The 16,791-nt window shown below is 41.5% G+C and overlaps 4 protein-coding genes and 1 non-coding gene across 5 annotated transcripts in view; 1 reads left to right on the top strand and 4 right to left on the bottom strand.

Moving 5' to 3' along the window:
* Positions 1–547: 547 nt before the first annotated feature.
* Positions 548–5,326, bottom strand: LOC136440305 (deoxyribonuclease-1-like). Its single transcript, XM_066436262.1, has 10 exons — positions 5,232–5,326; positions 4,543–4,696; positions 3,855–3,943; positions 2,978–3,061; positions 2,610–2,728; positions 2,370–2,482; positions 2,022–2,179; positions 1,577–1,676; positions 1,159–1,210; positions 548–849 (listed from the first exon to the last, which is right to left on the bottom strand). The coding sequence occupies exons 2-10, from the start codon at positions 4,687–4,689 to the stop codon at positions 605–607; spliced, it is 1,107 nt and encodes a 368-aa protein (XP_066292359.1). The 5' UTR covers positions 4,690–4,696; positions 5,232–5,326; the 3' UTR covers positions 548–604.
* A 1,183-nt stretch (positions 5,327–6,509) lies between these two features.
* Positions 6,510–8,597, bottom strand: LOC136440684 (tripartite motif-containing protein 2-like). The gene has a single exon (XM_066436784.1). The coding sequence runs from the start codon at positions 8,595–8,597 to the stop codon at positions 6,630–6,632; it is 1,968 nt and encodes a 655-aa protein (XP_066292881.1). The 3' UTR covers positions 6,510–6,629.
* Positions 8,598–10,905: 2,308 nt separating this feature from the next.
* On the top strand, positions 10,906–10,976 carry Trnag-gcc (transfer RNA glycine (anticodon GCC)). The gene has a single exon. It is a non-coding gene; the product is annotated as a tRNA-Gly (tRNA).
* Positions 10,977–12,523: 1,547 nt separating this feature from the next.
* LOC136440303 (tripartite motif-containing protein 2-like) lies at positions 12,524–14,970 on the bottom strand. The gene has a single exon (XM_066436259.1). It carries the CDS (start codon positions 14,948–14,950, stop codon positions 12,902–12,904), a length of 2,049 nt encoding a protein of 682 aa, XP_066292356.1. The 5' UTR covers positions 14,951–14,970; the 3' UTR covers positions 12,524–12,901.
* Positions 14,971–15,166: 196 nt separating this feature from the next.
* The window catches only part of LOC136440304 (uncharacterized), a 38,207-nt gene continuing 36,582 nt past the window's right edge, over positions 15,167–16,791 (bottom strand). The window contains exon 7 of the mRNA XM_066436261.1: positions 15,167–16,708. Within this exon, the coding sequence (XP_066292358.1) occupies positions 16,691–16,708 (18 nt within the window). The 3' untranslated portion in view covers positions 15,167–16,690. The remainder of the gene's footprint in view (positions 16,709–16,791) is intronic.

The following is a 16,791-nucleotide window of genomic DNA, read 5'->3' as shown; positions in this document are numbered from 1 at the left end:
GATTAAAACTGTACTGTTTCTTTACGTTGATATAAATATAATTTTGATTACACACTCCTTTAAAGCATATAGCATGAACGTTCATCTGAGTTGGTGAAATAAATCATGGAAAGGTTCAACTTTTCTTCGACTAAAAACAAAAAGGACTAATCCGAATTTTCAACCAAGTCACTCTGAACACGTGATTTGCCGCAGGTGTGACGTGAGAAATAGGTCAAAGGTCGAAGGAAGCCCCTTTACACCTTATATGTCCCTGTCAAGATGACAGTTACTCGAGCACATTTAGGAAACGGTCAACTTTCAGTTGCTTGACCCTTCCACAGTCCACCCAGTTTCTTGAGTTTCTGTCATTTGCGCATTTTATCATATGAATGTCTAGCCTTCATTAACGTACGTTTCTTTTTGTTTTTCTGTTTTATTCATCCACCAGAAGTATTGTAACAGTCGTTAACGTTATTTTGTTACTAGTTTTGATAGGCTACTGTGCAGGAATCTAGAATAACTTTACGACAATATTCAAAACCATACAATGCAGGATTACCAGAAACGCTTTCGTAACATGATGTTTATTTTCCTCTGCAAGGTTTGTTACATTCTGATACGATTAAGTGTGAGACGCCAAATGTGATTCGTCAAGCATGATGTCTTCCTCCACAAGAGCAGCGGCCTCCCTATAGGTTTCAAGCCACATACGCCTGTCACCACTAGCGTATTTGACTTGCTCTGCAGCATAGCGAAGTGTCGATAGGGCTCGGCTGAAGTCGAGCTCACCTAGAGGGACACTCATATCGGCCAGGTAGCTGTCCGGACGTGGATCAGCTGCAGGTGTAACAGCGCTAGCAGGTGCACCTGTATTGCATGGTACATGCAGACTGTTAGAACATTGGTGTTTAAAAACTAACTAGTTGTTTGTTGAGCGTCTCTTCTGCGACAAACATATATACACTTGTTTCCACAAACTTCTGTAAATGCAACTAGCACGTAACTTATGGTATATAGATCTTTCGTTAGAGACAGCAAAAACAAAGCTGTTGAAATAGACTATATTCTTAGATCTCAGTCACTGTGGCTCTCGTGTCGTCAAGTTCTCGCGAGAGTTCATGGAAACGAGGCTATGGTTCCATGAAGTTACTGATGGAATACAAAATGACCACTTACCGGGTTCAATCAGGTCCACTTCCACTGGGTAATGGTCGCTGACAGCTAATGCCTGAAATACAGTACGAGATTGTGAGATGATACTTCCAATTGTAACAGTTGTTGATTGTAGAATTGACATGCATGGATTGGTGGTTGCAATGCATAGATATTGTCACGAGGGGCGCTCTTCTCACTTGTAGATTGCAGAATTGGCATGCATTGAATGGTGGTTGCAATGCACGGATATTGTCACAAGGGGCGCTTTTCGCTACAAATCAAAATGGCGAAAAACTGATTTTTCCCATCAAAAAATGCTACTATTATGGAGGTAGCTACGAATAATAGGTCGTCCCAAACCACTAGAGATATTCTGTGCAGAACCTTTTAGTTTACTTCTACATAGACAGACATTACGCCATAAGCATGTTTTGTTTACCTCGCAAGTACAAAGCAGGCCTAAGTCCTTGGCAAAATTGTAGACACCTGCACTGTTCAGGACAACACCGCCCCTCAAAGTCGGTCCAGACACTACAATCCTGTAAAAAAAAGATCATGTAGAACTACGCTGATGTAACGATATTATTTCAGATCATTAGCCGGTCATACTAACTAGCTCTGTCAACATTAGCGGAGCCCATCTCCGTTTCTATAGCCCCCGGGCAACACAAAAGTACAAGCACTACAGCAGTTACATGTGTTTAAATGCTAAACTCTTTAGTATAAATGCTGAGAGAGCAGTATGCACCATTATAAACATATATTGTATGACCATAAGAACCGCATGTGGCGTCTTTTGGATAGAACAGTAACTCACCTTATTGGAATGACAAAATCTTATTCATAGTGTGCTGATGAGTGTCTAAACATGAAATGATACGTACCTGTCGTAGGCACAGTCGGTCGAAGTTATAGTCGTGTCGACGTCATCACCTATCAGCCAATCATAGGTCCGATACCTGGTCCAGAGGCCGATGCTGTCCCAGTGGATGGGGCGGACGAAATCGCAATCAGCGTTGAAATCTCCCAAGATCATAACATCCTGGAGAAAAAGGCGACCGGTCGTAGATTAATATCAAAGATACCTGTTCTGGCTCTACCAGCATTGGTGTCATGCGGGACTGGTAAGTCACGCCATCAGGCGGTGTATTCAGGCATTACATGCGCTGCGAAACAAGAGAGAAAAGGAAGACACAAAGCAAACGTTGCAAATTTCTGTTAAGCGTACTAACCGTGACACGCCACTTGGAGACGATGCTCTCTCGGACAGTGTCTAAAGCCTGCAACTCTGCGACTGCTTCGTGGGGGTCAGTATGGATGGCCACCAAGACAAAGTCTTCGACAACTAGAATATGACGTAAACAAAATACATTTGTAAAGCTAGCATAGTACAATGAAACATATTAATTTTCTCAAAAAATAGATCGACAGTTTGATCTAATCATCTTGCCAGGGATTTTACCCCCCCTCACCGGTTCGATCTGAGAAGAATCGGACGATAAACGGTTCCCGCTGGAATGTGTCATTGCCCATTGACTCGTCTCCGTCGTCATAGTGATACGAGTTGGTCAAAGTCAAGCCGACGTCCGTCCTGTAGGGCGGGAAATGTAACACCTGACATTGACAGCATATAGTAGTACTAACAGGAAACGATAGGTGTCGCTTATCACTCGATCACATTAGCAGGGCTAACATAATTCGCTAGGTGTCGCTTTTACAGGTTCATGTACAAAAAGGTAGGAAGGAAACAGCCCCAATGGGAGGGGGCACCATTTTAGATCGTCCCATTATAGACTATGTAAACCATCAGTGTGTTTAGGATAATGAAAACACGTCTAACCTGTAGAAGAAGGCGTATTGCTCCTTGTTTGTTGTCCTGCCCAGTCGGTCACTTATTACCATGTCGTAGTTAGCAGAACTAGCTCTGAATAATAAAAGTTTAAGTGCAGGAGAGAAAAAGAAAACAGATTGATCATTTCTCTTTGCACCAAACTTGTACAGTTTAGCAAGGCTAAACATTTACACCAATGAAGGTTTAATGATGATGATGAAGACCTTTATTGTCCATTCGTGCCCAGAAGGGCTAAATACAGGTCGTCTAACATAAACCTAACTAACATGTCAGTGACATAAACAATATACAGTACATAGTTTAAACATACATGGTAGATGAAATATTTGAGTCATATATAGTTGTGTTGTCTACGAACATGTTTATTGACAGGGTAGCCATGGTAAAAATACTAAGAGAACATCACTTTACAATTCTTCTCTTAAACGAGTGCATGTGCATAGGTTTACATAAAACAATTGTGATTTCAAATCTCTTTTTCTTTCCTCACCAGACAACAGTACGAATCTTCAAGATAACCGATATCGTGCTATGTCATCATTGTTTTTATACTTAGAAAAATACATCTCGCAAAAAGTACAACTAATTGAACAATGAATGCTAATGGACTATTTCTTAGCCTGGAGTCCAGCCTTGCTAGATTTGGACCGCTCCCCAGATACGCTAGCCTGGTAGGGAAGCATATCTTTTGGGAGCGGGCGAAAGCTAATAAGGCTGGATGCCGGATCCAGGCTAATATTCGTGCCATCTCTCATCAACAATCGTTATTCATTATCAATCAGGGATCAGAAAGTGATTATTTCAAATCTTCATAGAAAACAACAACAATACAGAACAAACAGAAATAAACATGAAGAAATTTCACCTGTTGACCCTGTCTAGGAGATCCAAAATGGCGGTGCCTTGACTGTCACGGATCTCTTGGATCAAGAGAATGTCGTAACGCAAACAGATCTGCATAAACATTAAAAAGAAAATGTTTCAAAATCCATATCAATGGATAGGTATCAAAATGGCTCAAGAAAAAAAGAATTGAGGTCTAACTCCAAAGTATTGGTCAAACGTCATGAGTAATGATGAATAAGTACAGTGAGAAAGTAACATATGGTTGAACTACCACGTAACAATTAAATAAACAAGTATGGGTCGGTTTGGTAGGACGGTGTTTGCACAACGAATTTAGTAGATCTAGAGGACTTATCCATAGACTAAGGACCTCTGAATATGTTTTCTAAGCACAAATTGCTCACGAACATACACACACACGCACATATGCAAATACATACACACACATAAACACACATACTCACACACACACACACACACACACACACACACACACACACACACAATATTTTTTAGGCAGACGAAGGTCACAATCTTAAAACACTTTCCAACATGGCTGACGATAACTTACGACGTAGTACCATGCCTACACATTCACATTCATTAATAGCTTCATATACTAATAAGTGCCAATCTACACGACGGAGAAAAGAATCCCTTCCCCAACCCACTCCCCTACAAGCATCCTGCAGTATATTGTCGCTTACCCTGACAAGCATATCCGCTACCTCCGTGTTCGACATCTTGTTAGTTCCAAAAATCTGTATGTTAAAGGCCCCAATCTTCAAAGCCTCAACACTAGTTATAGCGCAAAAGCTCACGGACAGGGCCAGAAAGGCAACAGATAGTATCATGGCGAGGCTGAAAGAAGAAAAACTATAGCTGTTCATTCTGAAATCGTTGTCAACATTTCTACCGTTAAATAACATCAAACAGACAACGATACACATCATCATTCTTGCATAATGTTTAATAACAAAAGTTATATTTTAAAACCTGCATTTGATACTTATCATGCTAGTGTCTACGAGTCAGCATTTCAAAACGATAATATAAACTAATATTGCACCGTCTCTTCTTTTAATGTAAAAATTCTATAAAAAAAATATACATTGTCCGCCATGTCGGTCAATCGATAACCCCCAAATTATCCTGATCTTGGGAGATTTCAACGCCAATTGTGATTTCGTCCGTCCCAACTACTGGGGCACAACCGAGCCACCATAGCCAAAAAACGTATGTGAAGTAAGTTTTAGTAAGAAGCATAGAATCAAACCAGCTGCTAGGTTGACCTATCATTAGAGTGATATAAACACAATATCAAGCTAATCTAAAATAATGGCAGGGGCAAACATACCAAATGTTATAATTTTGTAGAACTATAATACTATCGTACCTGGATGTCTTTTGTCGTGGTTTCAGTGACGCAAATAGAATGTAGCAGCCTTCAACATCCAGTGAACCGGAGACTGTGGTGAAACATTCCTTTAACGTGTCAAACAAGGCTGTTTACAGAACACAAACATCCGCAGACTGTTTAAATTACTTCTCCCGTACGTGGTGATGAACACGATTCACACCCGGTGATTCCACAACAGTCCTACTGTGAGGCTTACGTACAAAAATAACGAAGACACAAAATGATTAGAATATATTCAACAGTTTACAAACGAAATTGTCAGAATTTGTAATGTTGGAAAGATAACATAAACAAATTCATACCAAGAGGCTTATAAAAGTGTTGCATGATTAATCGCAGATTAACTGACCACAAAGAAATTAACGTCGGAAGACAAGATAATCGAGCTTTAGGTGTTTGTTCTCTCTAATACAAGATTGTGTCCACTCACTGCATTAAAAAAATTGGCACTTTTTAAAAAATGATTCTTCGGCATATTGATTCAAGTACTTCTGACATGGACCCGTGACGTCAAAAGTGGGTTAAAGGTGCACAGAATGTAACGATTGCATGAACTGTTGACCTCTAAAATATTGTTCTTTGACAAGTTTGACAAATATTCTAGCTTAAACACAATGCGATCCTTTATTTTGTTTGATGAATACGTGCATGTTTGCATAAACTGTATTCACTCTTTTTGTTTGTTTTTGTTAGAGACGTGTTTTGGTATTGATGTGTTAGAATAATTGCATTTGTTTACTATGAATGACGCCATCGGTGATTACAAATATGTGTCAGGTGTTTTAAAAATACATCACAGTTGAGTCAACAGTGATAAAGCGACATTTAACCAATAAATGTTACTACATGTACTAGTATATGATGTGAATTGTAACATTTTGTTTTAACAAGGTCTTGATTTGACGAGATTGTCTTAATTTGACAGGATTGTTATTCGGCGTATCGATTGATAGGTCTCCAAACAATATTCACTATTATCGTAGTGTTTATTTTGCTGATTAACTACTTTCTTAGTTCACAAAATGCTTTGTTAATTCTCAAACTTAGTTTGAATAGAACATCATAATAGTTACTAACGCCTATAATGAAATGATTCATAAAGAAGTTGATATCTACTTGTTATTGATTTGGGAGGTATATATAAGTTTTGGTGGTAAACTTGCAATTATATTTTTTCTATGTGTTAGTTTATTTTAGTTCCACATGATTTGTAAATGTAATATGATGGTTTATGAAAGTAGCTTTTTATTAGATTTTTAAATGTTTTTTGCAACATTGACAGTCCTATCGATGTCATATTATAATCAGACATTAGCCCACGATCTTTTTAGTTATTATCCAGACTAGACTAAAAGTTACGATTTGATTTTTAGTTCACATCTTTAATATCTTGATTGAGTGAATGTCACAAACAGCCATATGTCCGTCGTGAGTCAGCGTTAGCCCCATTGGATAGTTCAGTCCGTGTTCCTCCCGTGTCAGAACGTGCCTGATAAACGTGCAGTCCCGACTGAACAGGGAAACACGTTGGTTGACAAAGTCAGCCACGACGATGTTGTCCTCGCTGTCCGTGATGACACAGTAGGGGTATATAAGCTGACCAGGTCCCGAGCCAAGTGACCCGCACGTGAAGAGATGACGACCGGCGGGGTCACATATCTTCAGGTTGTGCTTGTGAAAGTCACTGATGATGATTTGGTTGCTGCTGTTGACGGCCACACGGAGGAATGAACCCATCTGCTGCTGACCTTGACCTTTGTCCCCGAACTTCAGAATTACGTCACCACTGGGACTGAGTACAAACACTTGGTACTCGAAAGTGACGATAAAACGTCCTAAATCGTCAACAGCGATGCCTAGTGTAGATAAGCCTTTCTCTACAGCACCCGTCACTCGGATGACACGTGACTCCCTCCCTTGTATGTCCAGTACGTGAATCCTATGTCCGTCTCCTGTCACCAACAGCTCACCGTTTGGCAGTACCGCCACACACTCTGGGTTGAACTTCAAATTGACCTTCTTCTTGAAGGTTCCATCTTTATCAAGAAATTGCAGACGGCTGTTGTAATGATCGGTCACTACGATGTCTCCATCAGCGGTGACAGCAAGTGATGTAGGGTGGTAAAACTGTCCATCTCCGCGTCCGAACTCTCCAACGGTTTTCAGCAGTTTAGGAGATCCGCTACAAGTACCGATCGCAACAGTTGGCCGAGCTGATGACTGTATATTTTCCAATGACACTGTAGTTTGTTTTATCTTTCCGATTAGTTTTGCAATATCCTGCTCCAAAGGGTCAAAGGTCAAGTTCATGGAACCTTTGGTCAGTTGAGCCCTCTCGGCAATCTTGTTCTCTGCGGTTTGTTCCATCTGTGCGGTCAGTTCTCCGGCCACCGACATGACCTCCGCTGGACTTCCGTACTCCAACACGTTGTCCGTGAACTGGACACAGCTCTTGGCTGAGGCCAGGTCCATCTCAGCTGCCTCCATGGCGGCTTCCATCTGTTTCTCCCGAGCAGCATTCATGGCGCGAAGCTGACTGATTTTCTCACGTTTCACATTCTGAACGGCCTGTATGATAGCCTTTGCCTGTTTTTCTATCTGTTCTTCTGTACGCTGTACCTGTAAAGGCCAATCGTCCTTTACCGTCTGCAACTCTTCTATCCACTTCTCATGCAGGTCCGCTGTGGTCTTGACTGTCGACAGTTTGGCCTTGATCTTTGCTCTCTCCCTCTCGGCCGCCTTCTCTATCTCCACATACTGGTGATCTTTGTGCGCCGTTACCACACAGTGCAGACAGATGACCTGGTAACAGGTGTCACAGTAGAACTTGTTCAGTTCGTTGTGATCCTCACATTTGGAGGTCTCCCTTGCCCGGAGCTCGGTGACAAATCGGCCTGATTCCAGGTCGTTGATTGTTACAACTTTGTGGGACCTAGTTACTTTGAGCCGACGGTGCGTTTCGTTACACATCTGACACAGGTAGTCGGTACACTCCATACAGTAGAACTCGGCAGGGCTGCCTCTCTCACAGGCCGTACAGGGGACTCCATTCTCGTGTGTCTCTGATGTTTTCCCCTTTTCTTTCGGCTGTTGTTGTAGAATGTCGTGTAATTTGCCAACGAGGAAGTTGGACTTCAGCCCTTTGACGCCATTTTGTGGGAGGGGCACGTCCTGTCGGCACGTCGGACAGGAGAGTTTTCTCACTCTGGTCAGGAGCCTCTCCAAACACGGCTGGCAGAAGGTGTGAAGACACGGCAGCACCTTAGGCTGCTTGAAGCCCTCGAAACAGATCTGACACACAAGAAATTCCTCGGTAATTTCGCTGAATGCGTTGGACGCCATATTTACCCAGTGGTGTTTGCATGCAGTACAATTGCAGTGCAAAGGCTAAGAATTTTGTTGACATTACCTGGGTACGTCATCGTATGGCGTTCCAATCTTAGTTTTGGGACCAGGAGGGAGGTCATACAGTTGGGCTTTCCATCCAAATGCGAAGAACACATACACGATCTGAGCTCTGCTAAAAATCTTTCAACAGAATTTAAGAAAATTAAGCTGATCTCATAATAAAGACACCCATTATTACTGTATTTTTTGAGAGACTCAATGTATTGGATAGGTGCTACACAAGAGAAAGCATTACCTTGTTGTGTTGGCTGTTCTACATACCATTTGAGACCCATTGGCGTTGATAATAACAGACCTCACCCCAGCATGAAAATGGCGCTACATCATATCTAAGTCTCCTGATTGTCACTAGCACTTTTGACAAAGAGGAATTTTGCATTAGGTTCTTACCGTTCTAGGGTCAAGTTTTATGTTTATATAACATAACGTTATGTTGTATAAGTAATGGTTTATTCGACGTGATTGTAAACACCATCTTCTGACGCGGTCTCCAAACAGACCTGCAAGATGAGGCATTCGTTTTCCTGGGTATTCCGCTGATAACGTTCGAAACCCGTTATGGCTCAGAGTTACCTGCGCCTACTGAAACTAAGAAGACAAAAGATGTCAGTTTCGGCGTCGGGACGTACCATTTTCGGTGTTTAGGTTAAGGTTGGTTGTATCGACATTCATAGATAGTAATGTAAAGTCGTTTGTTTGTTTGTTTGTTGAAATCTAGAATATCGCGAAGACCTGAAATCTTGATTTTAATGATTGTTATAAATCTATTATAATGACTATCAATTCTATGATTCTAGAAGAGGTATCCAAAATCAATTTAGAAAAAAAATGACAGAATTACAATTGAAAAGATCACCGAGGTCCAGACGGCATTGACAAAGACAATAATCAGCAGCGAAATCGAAACAGCTGAGACTAGTTTGTAGTCATGATGATTTTGCCTTCCTATACATAAACGGTCCCTCAAACACACATTCGCATTCAAATGACCTAAAACAAAGATTAAAGGATATTTACATCCAAAAATTTAATTCAGAATTACACGCTAAAGGACGAAGAGAAAACCAAGGCAACAAATTAAGAACATACAAAACTTTCAAAAAAATATATGAAAGAGAGGCATATTTAAACATTGCAAACTTCGAACATCGCAGAGCGTTGTGTAAACTTCGCATCAGTGACCACTCCCTACACACAGAATCTGGCAGGCAAAACCGTACCCCTCCAAATAATAGAACATGCGAATTCTGTGACGATTTATATGTTGAAGATGAAAGCCACTTTTTAATTGATTGTTCCTTATATAAAGATGAGCGGCAATCGTTGTTTAAGATAATAGAATTAGACAAGAAATGTACAAAAATGTCAAAACAGGATACTTTTATATACCTGATGTCATGTAAGAACGAATATATAATGGACAAAGTATGTAGTCATATTTCCAAATGTTTCAAAAAGAGAGAAGAAACTACTAGGTGATCATCATTTAGTTTAGCAATATCCCACAGTTTGTATTTTTTTCTTTAGTTTTTAGCATTAGAATGTAGCATTTTATCAATTTATGTTTTACCTTATGTTCCTTACAGACCACGTGTGGTCTTCTGTGCATTTAGCCCTTCTGGGCAGGAATATGCAATAAAGACTATTATTATTATTAATAGATAAAGGTGAACACAGAAGTCAATTTACTGTATTGCAGCGTCACCTTTTGATCATTTTGAAAACTGCAGCATAAGTAATAAGCTGGTTTGGCGAGGTATTGTAAACGTTGCATGCCTTATTCACGTTTTCTATAGGTTGATGAATTCTGCAACGAGGCACCATGTATACCTGTCCAGATTTGCATCTGTCGAAAGTGCCTAGAAGTACATGCAAAACATATAGGTACATGAAAGAAGTTATAAACAGGGTGATGATGTTGTCCTAGAAAGTTGCGTTTGGGGATTGTATTAGAGAATGCGTTTTTTTCGTGAGTGCAAACATGTCGCCCCAAAGCGTTGTGAGAAGAAATCACACACACATCAACCTTAATCATTAGTATTTACGGGTTTATATGCCACAGTGCTTGTATGGCATTCAGATCTTAAAAAAGACAACAAGTTAATATGTGATTGGCCTGTCTTGTTGAATTGAAGCAATTTCTAAAAGTGGTTCATCTCTCAAAGAGTGCCAGGTCCCTTTTCCTGTATCCAACCACATTTGAGAGTGACCGTAAGAATGATGTTACCCACAGGAATTAGCTGCATCGGTGGTTCAGTGGTAGAATTCTCGCCTGCCACGCGGGAGGCCCGGGTTCGATTCCCGGCCGATGCAAAATATTTTATTTCGTTGCTAGACGTCTTATCTATCCTCCGAACATCTGCTTGGAGATGAATTTTACAGCTGTTAGAAGATACTGGTATAATGAGTGATATTTTCTTCTCTCAATGCATGATTAATCACGAAAAACGGGGCTGCCAGTCACGCCCATGCTCTATGTTTACATGTGTCGAGAACTATGTATTATGGGTATCGTTATGAAAGCAAACAGAAGGTCTACAGTTCAACGAAAACAAAAATGACGAGAGCAAGTTGTCTGTTCGCCCAAATCTTCTAGAGACCTTGTACAATTCACGGACATTACATTTCCAAACACAGTACCAAGGGTTCTCGTTAATTTTTTTTATTGAGTGTGTGTGTGTGGGTATCAGAATAGTTGTCGATAATCATTTCTCGGAGTGGCATCCTGGGTTCCAAGGAGGTTTAAAAGCTGGGTGAAAGGTGGGTGTCGGAGGTGCGTCTTTCCGTCTTGTTGACGGTCGTTGCCATTGAAACGGTAGGACCATATCGCTGTTGTTGTTAGAGATGTGAGTGTTTTGGTATTTATGTGTTGAAAATGTTTGCAGCTGTTGACTATGATTGACGCCATCAGTAATTACAAATGTGTGTCGACATGTCGAACATTCTACAAATACATCACAGTTGAGTCAACAGCGATGACGCGACAGTTGACCGATAAATGTAACTACTAGTATATGATGCCAATTGTAACATTTTGTCTTAACAAAGTCTTGCCAGTTCCTTGGTCTTGCCGGAAAACACCCTCAGGTTCCGCCTCAAGAAACCCAATGTTCTGTTGGCCTTTGAGTATGTGTTATTGATGTGTATCCCCCAGGATAGATCTGCCTGCAGTGTGATCTCAAGGTACTTGGCAGAGGGCACTCGCTTTAGGGTGTGACTGTGAAGGGTGTAGCTGGAGTCCACGTTGAGTGGCTTTCTAGCACGTGTCAAGGGTAGCTGGATGCACTTGTCTGGGTGGAAAGCCATGTCCCACTCGCGCTCCCAGTCTTCCAACTTGTCGAGGTCCTCTTGCAGCTTAACTGGGTCTTGCAGGGCAGGCGATCAGCCGGTACACAGCCGTGTCATCAGTGGATAGGCGTGAGGGGGAGGAGATCTTCTTCGGGAGGTCGTTGATGTACGTGAGGAAGAGGCTCGGCCCCAGTACCGTTCCCTGTGGGACACCTGACCTCACGTTTACATAGCTTGACTGGGCACCGTTCACCACCACGGCCTGTTTGCGGTCGCTGAGGAAGTTTGCAATCCAGCTGTTGGTGCGTCCTCGGATCCCGTAGTGGTCTAACTTGTGCACAAGGAGGCTGTGGTTCACTCGATCGAAGGCTTTTTCGAAGTCCATGATGATAACGTCAGTCGCAACACCTTTCTCCATCGCTGAAGATACTTATTCTACGAATTCGAGGAGCTGAGTCTCGCAGGAGTGGTACTTGCGGAAGCCGTGTTGTTAATGTACTTGACAGGATTGTTATTCGGTGTATCGATTAAATGGTCTCAAAACAGTATTCACCATCGTATTTATTTTGCTGATTAATTACTCTCCAAGTTCACAAAATGTTTTGTTAATTCGCAAACTTAGTTTGAATAGAATATCATAATAGTTACTAACGCCTATAATGAAATGATTCATGACGAATTTGACATTTACTTGTTGTTAATTTGGGAAAGTTATATAAGTTTTGCTGGTAAACCTGCAATTTTTTTTGTCTGTGTTGGTTTATTTTAGTTCCATATGGTTTGTAAATGGGCAATATGATGGTTTATGAAGGTAGCTTTTGATTAAATCTTAAAATGTTTTTTGCAACATTGACAGTCCTATCGATGTCAAATCATAATCAGACATTAGCCCTTTCGTTCTTTTTAGTTAATATCCAGACTAGACTAAAAGTTACGATTTGATTTTCAGTTCACATCTTGAATATCTTGATAGAATTAGAGTCAGCAACAACCAAATTTCCGTCGTGAGTCAGCGTTAGTCCCATTGGCCAGTTCAGTCCGTGTTCCCCACGTGCCAGAACGTGCCTGATAAATGTGCCGGTCCGACTGAACAGAGAAACACGTTGGTTGAAACAGTCAGCTACGACGATGTTGTCCTCGCTGTCCGTAATGACACAGTAGGGGTGGTACAGCTGACCAGGTCCCGAGCCACAAGACCCACACGTGAAGAGATGACGGCCGGCGGGGTCGAATATCTTCAGGTTGTCGTTGTGATAATCACTGATGATGATTTGATTGCTGCTGTCAACGGTAACATGGAGGGAGGAACTCAACTGCTGCTGGCCTTGACCTTTGTCGCCGAACTTCAAAATTACGTCACCACTGGGTCTTAGTACAAACACTTGGTACACAATAGTGACGATGATCCGTCCCAAAACGTCAACAGCGATACCATTTGTAGTTGAGCCTTTCTCTTCAGCACCCTTCACTCGGATGACACGTGACGCCCTTCCTTGTATGTCCAGTACGTGAATCCTATGTTCGTCTCCTGTAACCAACAGCTCACCGTTTTTCAGTGCCACCACGCACTCTGGGTTGAACTTCAAATCGACCTTCTTCTTGAAAGTGCCATCTTTATCAAGAAATTGCAGACGGCTGTTGTTATAATCAGTCACTGCAATATCTCCATCTGCGGTGACAGCGAGTGATGTAGGGGAGTTAAACTGTCCATCTCCACTGCCTTGCTTTCCGACGGTTTTCAGTAGTTTGGGGCTCTCGCTACAGGAGAGAGTCACCTTTGTACGAACTGATGACAGTGTACTTCTCATTGACACTGATGTTTGTTTTATCCCTCCGACTAGTTTTGAAATGTCCTGCTCCAGTTCACGAGTCGGTGAGTCAAAGGTCAAGTATATGAGACCATTGGTCAGTTCAGCTCTCTCAGCGACATTCTTGTTTGCGGTTTGCTCCATCCGTGAGGTCAGTTCTCCGACCACCGACATGACCTCCGCTGGACTCCCGTACTCCAACACTTTGTCCGTGAACTGGACACAGCTCTTGGCTGAGGCCAGGTCCATCTCAGCTGCCTCCATGGCGGCTTCCATCTGTCTCTCCCGAGCAGCATTCATGGCGCGAAGCTGACTGATTTTCTCACTCTTCACCTTCCGAACGGCCTTTTTGATAGCCTTTGCCTGTTTTTCGATCTGTTCTTCTGTACGCTGTACTTGTAAAGGCCAGTCGTCCTTTACTGACTGCAACTCTTCTATCCACCTCTCATGCAGGTCTGCTGTGTTCTTGACTGTGGACAGTTTGGCCTTTATCTTTGCTCTCTCCCTCTCGGCCGCCTTCTCTATCTCCACATACTGGTGATCTTTGTGCGCCGTTACCACACAGTGCAGACAGATGACCCGGTGACAGGTGTCACAGTAGAACTTGTTCAGTTCGTTGTGATTCTCACACTTGGAGGTCTCCCTTGCCCGGAGGTCGGCGACGAATTGTCCTGATTGCAGGTTTTGAATTGTTACAACTTTGTGGGACTTACTTACTTTGAGCCCACGATGCGTGTCGTTACACACCTGACACAGGTAGTCGGTACACTCCATACAGTAGAGCTCGGCAGGGTTGCCTCTCTCACAGGCCGTACAGGGGACTCCATTCTCGTGTGTCTCTGATGTTTTTCCTTTTTCTTTCGGCTGTTGTTGTAGAATGTCGTGCAATTTGCCAACGAGGAAGTTGGACTTCAACCCTTGGACGCCATATTCTGGAAGGGGCACGTCCTGTCGGCACGTCGGACAGGAGAGTTTTCCTACCGGCTCTGTGGCCAGGAGCCTCTCCAAACACGGCTGGCAGAAGGTGTGAAGACACGGCAGCATCTTAGGCTGCTTGAAGGTCTCCAAACAGATATGGCAGACGAGAAATTCGTCTGTAATTTCGCTGAATGCGCTTGACGCCATTTTTACGTATCCGGAAGTGTCCGCACTCACCGAAACTAGAAGGACAAAAGGATCTACCTGCGTCATTGGAGAGTCCCATTTGGCGTTAAGGGGGTGTACATCGTTCACGTGTTCATTTATAAAAACTAACCTGTATTTGTTTGTTTTCAATTTCTTTGATGGAATATCTATGAAAATGTTCAATTACTTGTGATGATTGCTAGGAACTCAATTGTTGCGTTTAGATGTATACTGTATTCTATAATAGGTACAAACTCGGAACAAAAGACCTGACAACACAAATACAAACCACACCTAAACATACGATTTAATTACTGACTGCATACAAACACATGTACTAAGCACCAATAAGATTCGAATATCTGATAGACTCAACTGGTTTGCGAGCAAGCTAAAGGATGGGCACACTGTGCGTCATAATGATTTACCGTGTTACAGCGCCCCCTGTTCCTTACCTTGGAAACTGCAGTTAACGGAAATATCTGCTTAGCACGCGAACTTCGACTATTGTTCTTCATAATGATGATAGTGAAACACAAACACTGAAATAGAATAATAGACGAAACAGTTTCAATAACATAACAGGTCTGAAGGATGTCGTAAAGACAGCAGAAAGCCTGACAGTTGGTCTCAAATGGAAATTCTGATTCAAGGTATAAAACCGGAATGTTGTACAGTGTATCATTTGGTATGCATGATTTTACACAGTATCAACACTCACACAAAGACGTGCTAAAAGCGCTCGAACTAACATACAATTTACAATGTTGCTAAAAAATAATACTTCGTGGTGCATGCAGTGCACTCTTTTAAGCATTTGTCACATCACATACACGTTGTACAATGTTATACTGCAAGGGTTCACAAAGTAGACACAAACACAATATATATATATATATATAGACCTACATATTTTGATATGAAACCCGAATTCTCCCATACATAGCTTAAGTTATCATTATGTGAACGAACAAATTCACGTATTAGTTAATATAACACCGCTTTTTAGTAATACTATATGCTATCATCGTGCCCAAGTAATACATTTAATGGACAATACACATTATGTATTGTTGCAAGTATAGTTACATGTGTACTTTTACAATACTACCATCACCGAAAGACTAGTTTTTTCGTTGTTAAATGGTAGAAGTGATATGTGTTCTATATACATTACCTGCTACAAGTTCATACATATCTGGTATGTTATCATTTGGATTATCAAAACCTTTTTACAGATACAAAGAATGAGGTTATCGTGTTTGTTCCTTATTATTTCAGTACCAGCATATCTTCTAGTCTTTTGCTTCATTTCAATTTATGGCTTACAGCGTTCCAAATATGCTCCATTTTACAATATGCCAAGAACATTGTGCAGAATAGAAATGTATGTTTTAGAATATAACCCCGTTAAAGCATGAAATGACATTTATACGCTATTTCAATGTACACGATGTATGCAACGCTGCTTGTAATCTAATAGATATAGTTTCAACTCTGCCCTTTTTCATCAATTGTCGTTTCAGTTTCTTTCCTTTTTGAATTTTGTATTTTACAGCCAGCTTACAATAACATTTTACATACCTAATGTTTACACATTAGGCTTCATAGTAATAATCATATCACATATGATCTGATTGATGTGAATGGAGCATAATTTCCACTGGAGGATGTTAAGAAAGTGTGATTTTGTGAACATTAGACCCCTGAAGGAGAAACTTCTCTTAGACGTCTCCAAAGCTATCTTGCGCATCCTGTACGTCTTCTGGACGGTCTCTGTCTGGTCACGTGTGCATGGATGGTCGGTTAACTATTTCCGGATATCTGGAAATATAGAAGCACAAGAAAAAAGCTTTAGAAAAGGTTGTGCTTTTTTTATCTTCTTCCTGTTGCCTAACTCTGTTACC

This window comes from Branchiostoma lanceolatum, chromosome 8, assembly GCF_035083965.1.
Source record: "Branchiostoma lanceolatum isolate klBraLanc5 chromosome 8, klBraLanc5.hap2, whole genome shotgun sequence".
In the NCBI taxonomy this organism is placed as follows: domain Eukaryota; kingdom Metazoa; phylum Chordata; class Leptocardii; order Amphioxiformes; family Branchiostomatidae; genus Branchiostoma; species Branchiostoma lanceolatum.
The sequence above is the reverse complement of the archived record's forward strand: the minus strand, read 5'-3'. Positions and strand labels throughout refer to the sequence as shown.

What these genes read in the sequence shown, in the direction of transcription:
- LOC136440305 (XM_066436262.1), bottom strand. Translation starts at nt 4,689, where the DNA reads ATGATACTATCTGTTGCCTTTCTGGCCCTGTCCGTGAGCTTTTGCGCT. An exon ending in TAGCGGATATGCTTGTCAGG is followed by an intron (nt 3,944 to 4,542) that starts GTAAGCGACAAT and finishes ATGTTTATGCAG; the next exon opens with ATCTGTTTGCGTTACGACAT. An exon ending in ACCGACTGTGCCTACGACAG is followed by an intron (nt 1,677 to 2,021) that starts GTACGTATCATT and finishes TTTTTTTTACAG; the next exon opens with GATTGTAGTGTCTGGACCGA.
- LOC136440684 (XM_066436784.1), bottom strand. Translation starts at nt 8,597, where the DNA reads ATGGCGTCCAACGCATTCAGCGAAATTACCGAGGAATTTCTTGTGTGT.
- LOC136440303 (XM_066436259.1), bottom strand. Translation starts at nt 14,950, where the DNA reads ATGACGCAGGTAGATCCTTTTGTCCTTCTAGTTTCGGTGAGTGCGGAC.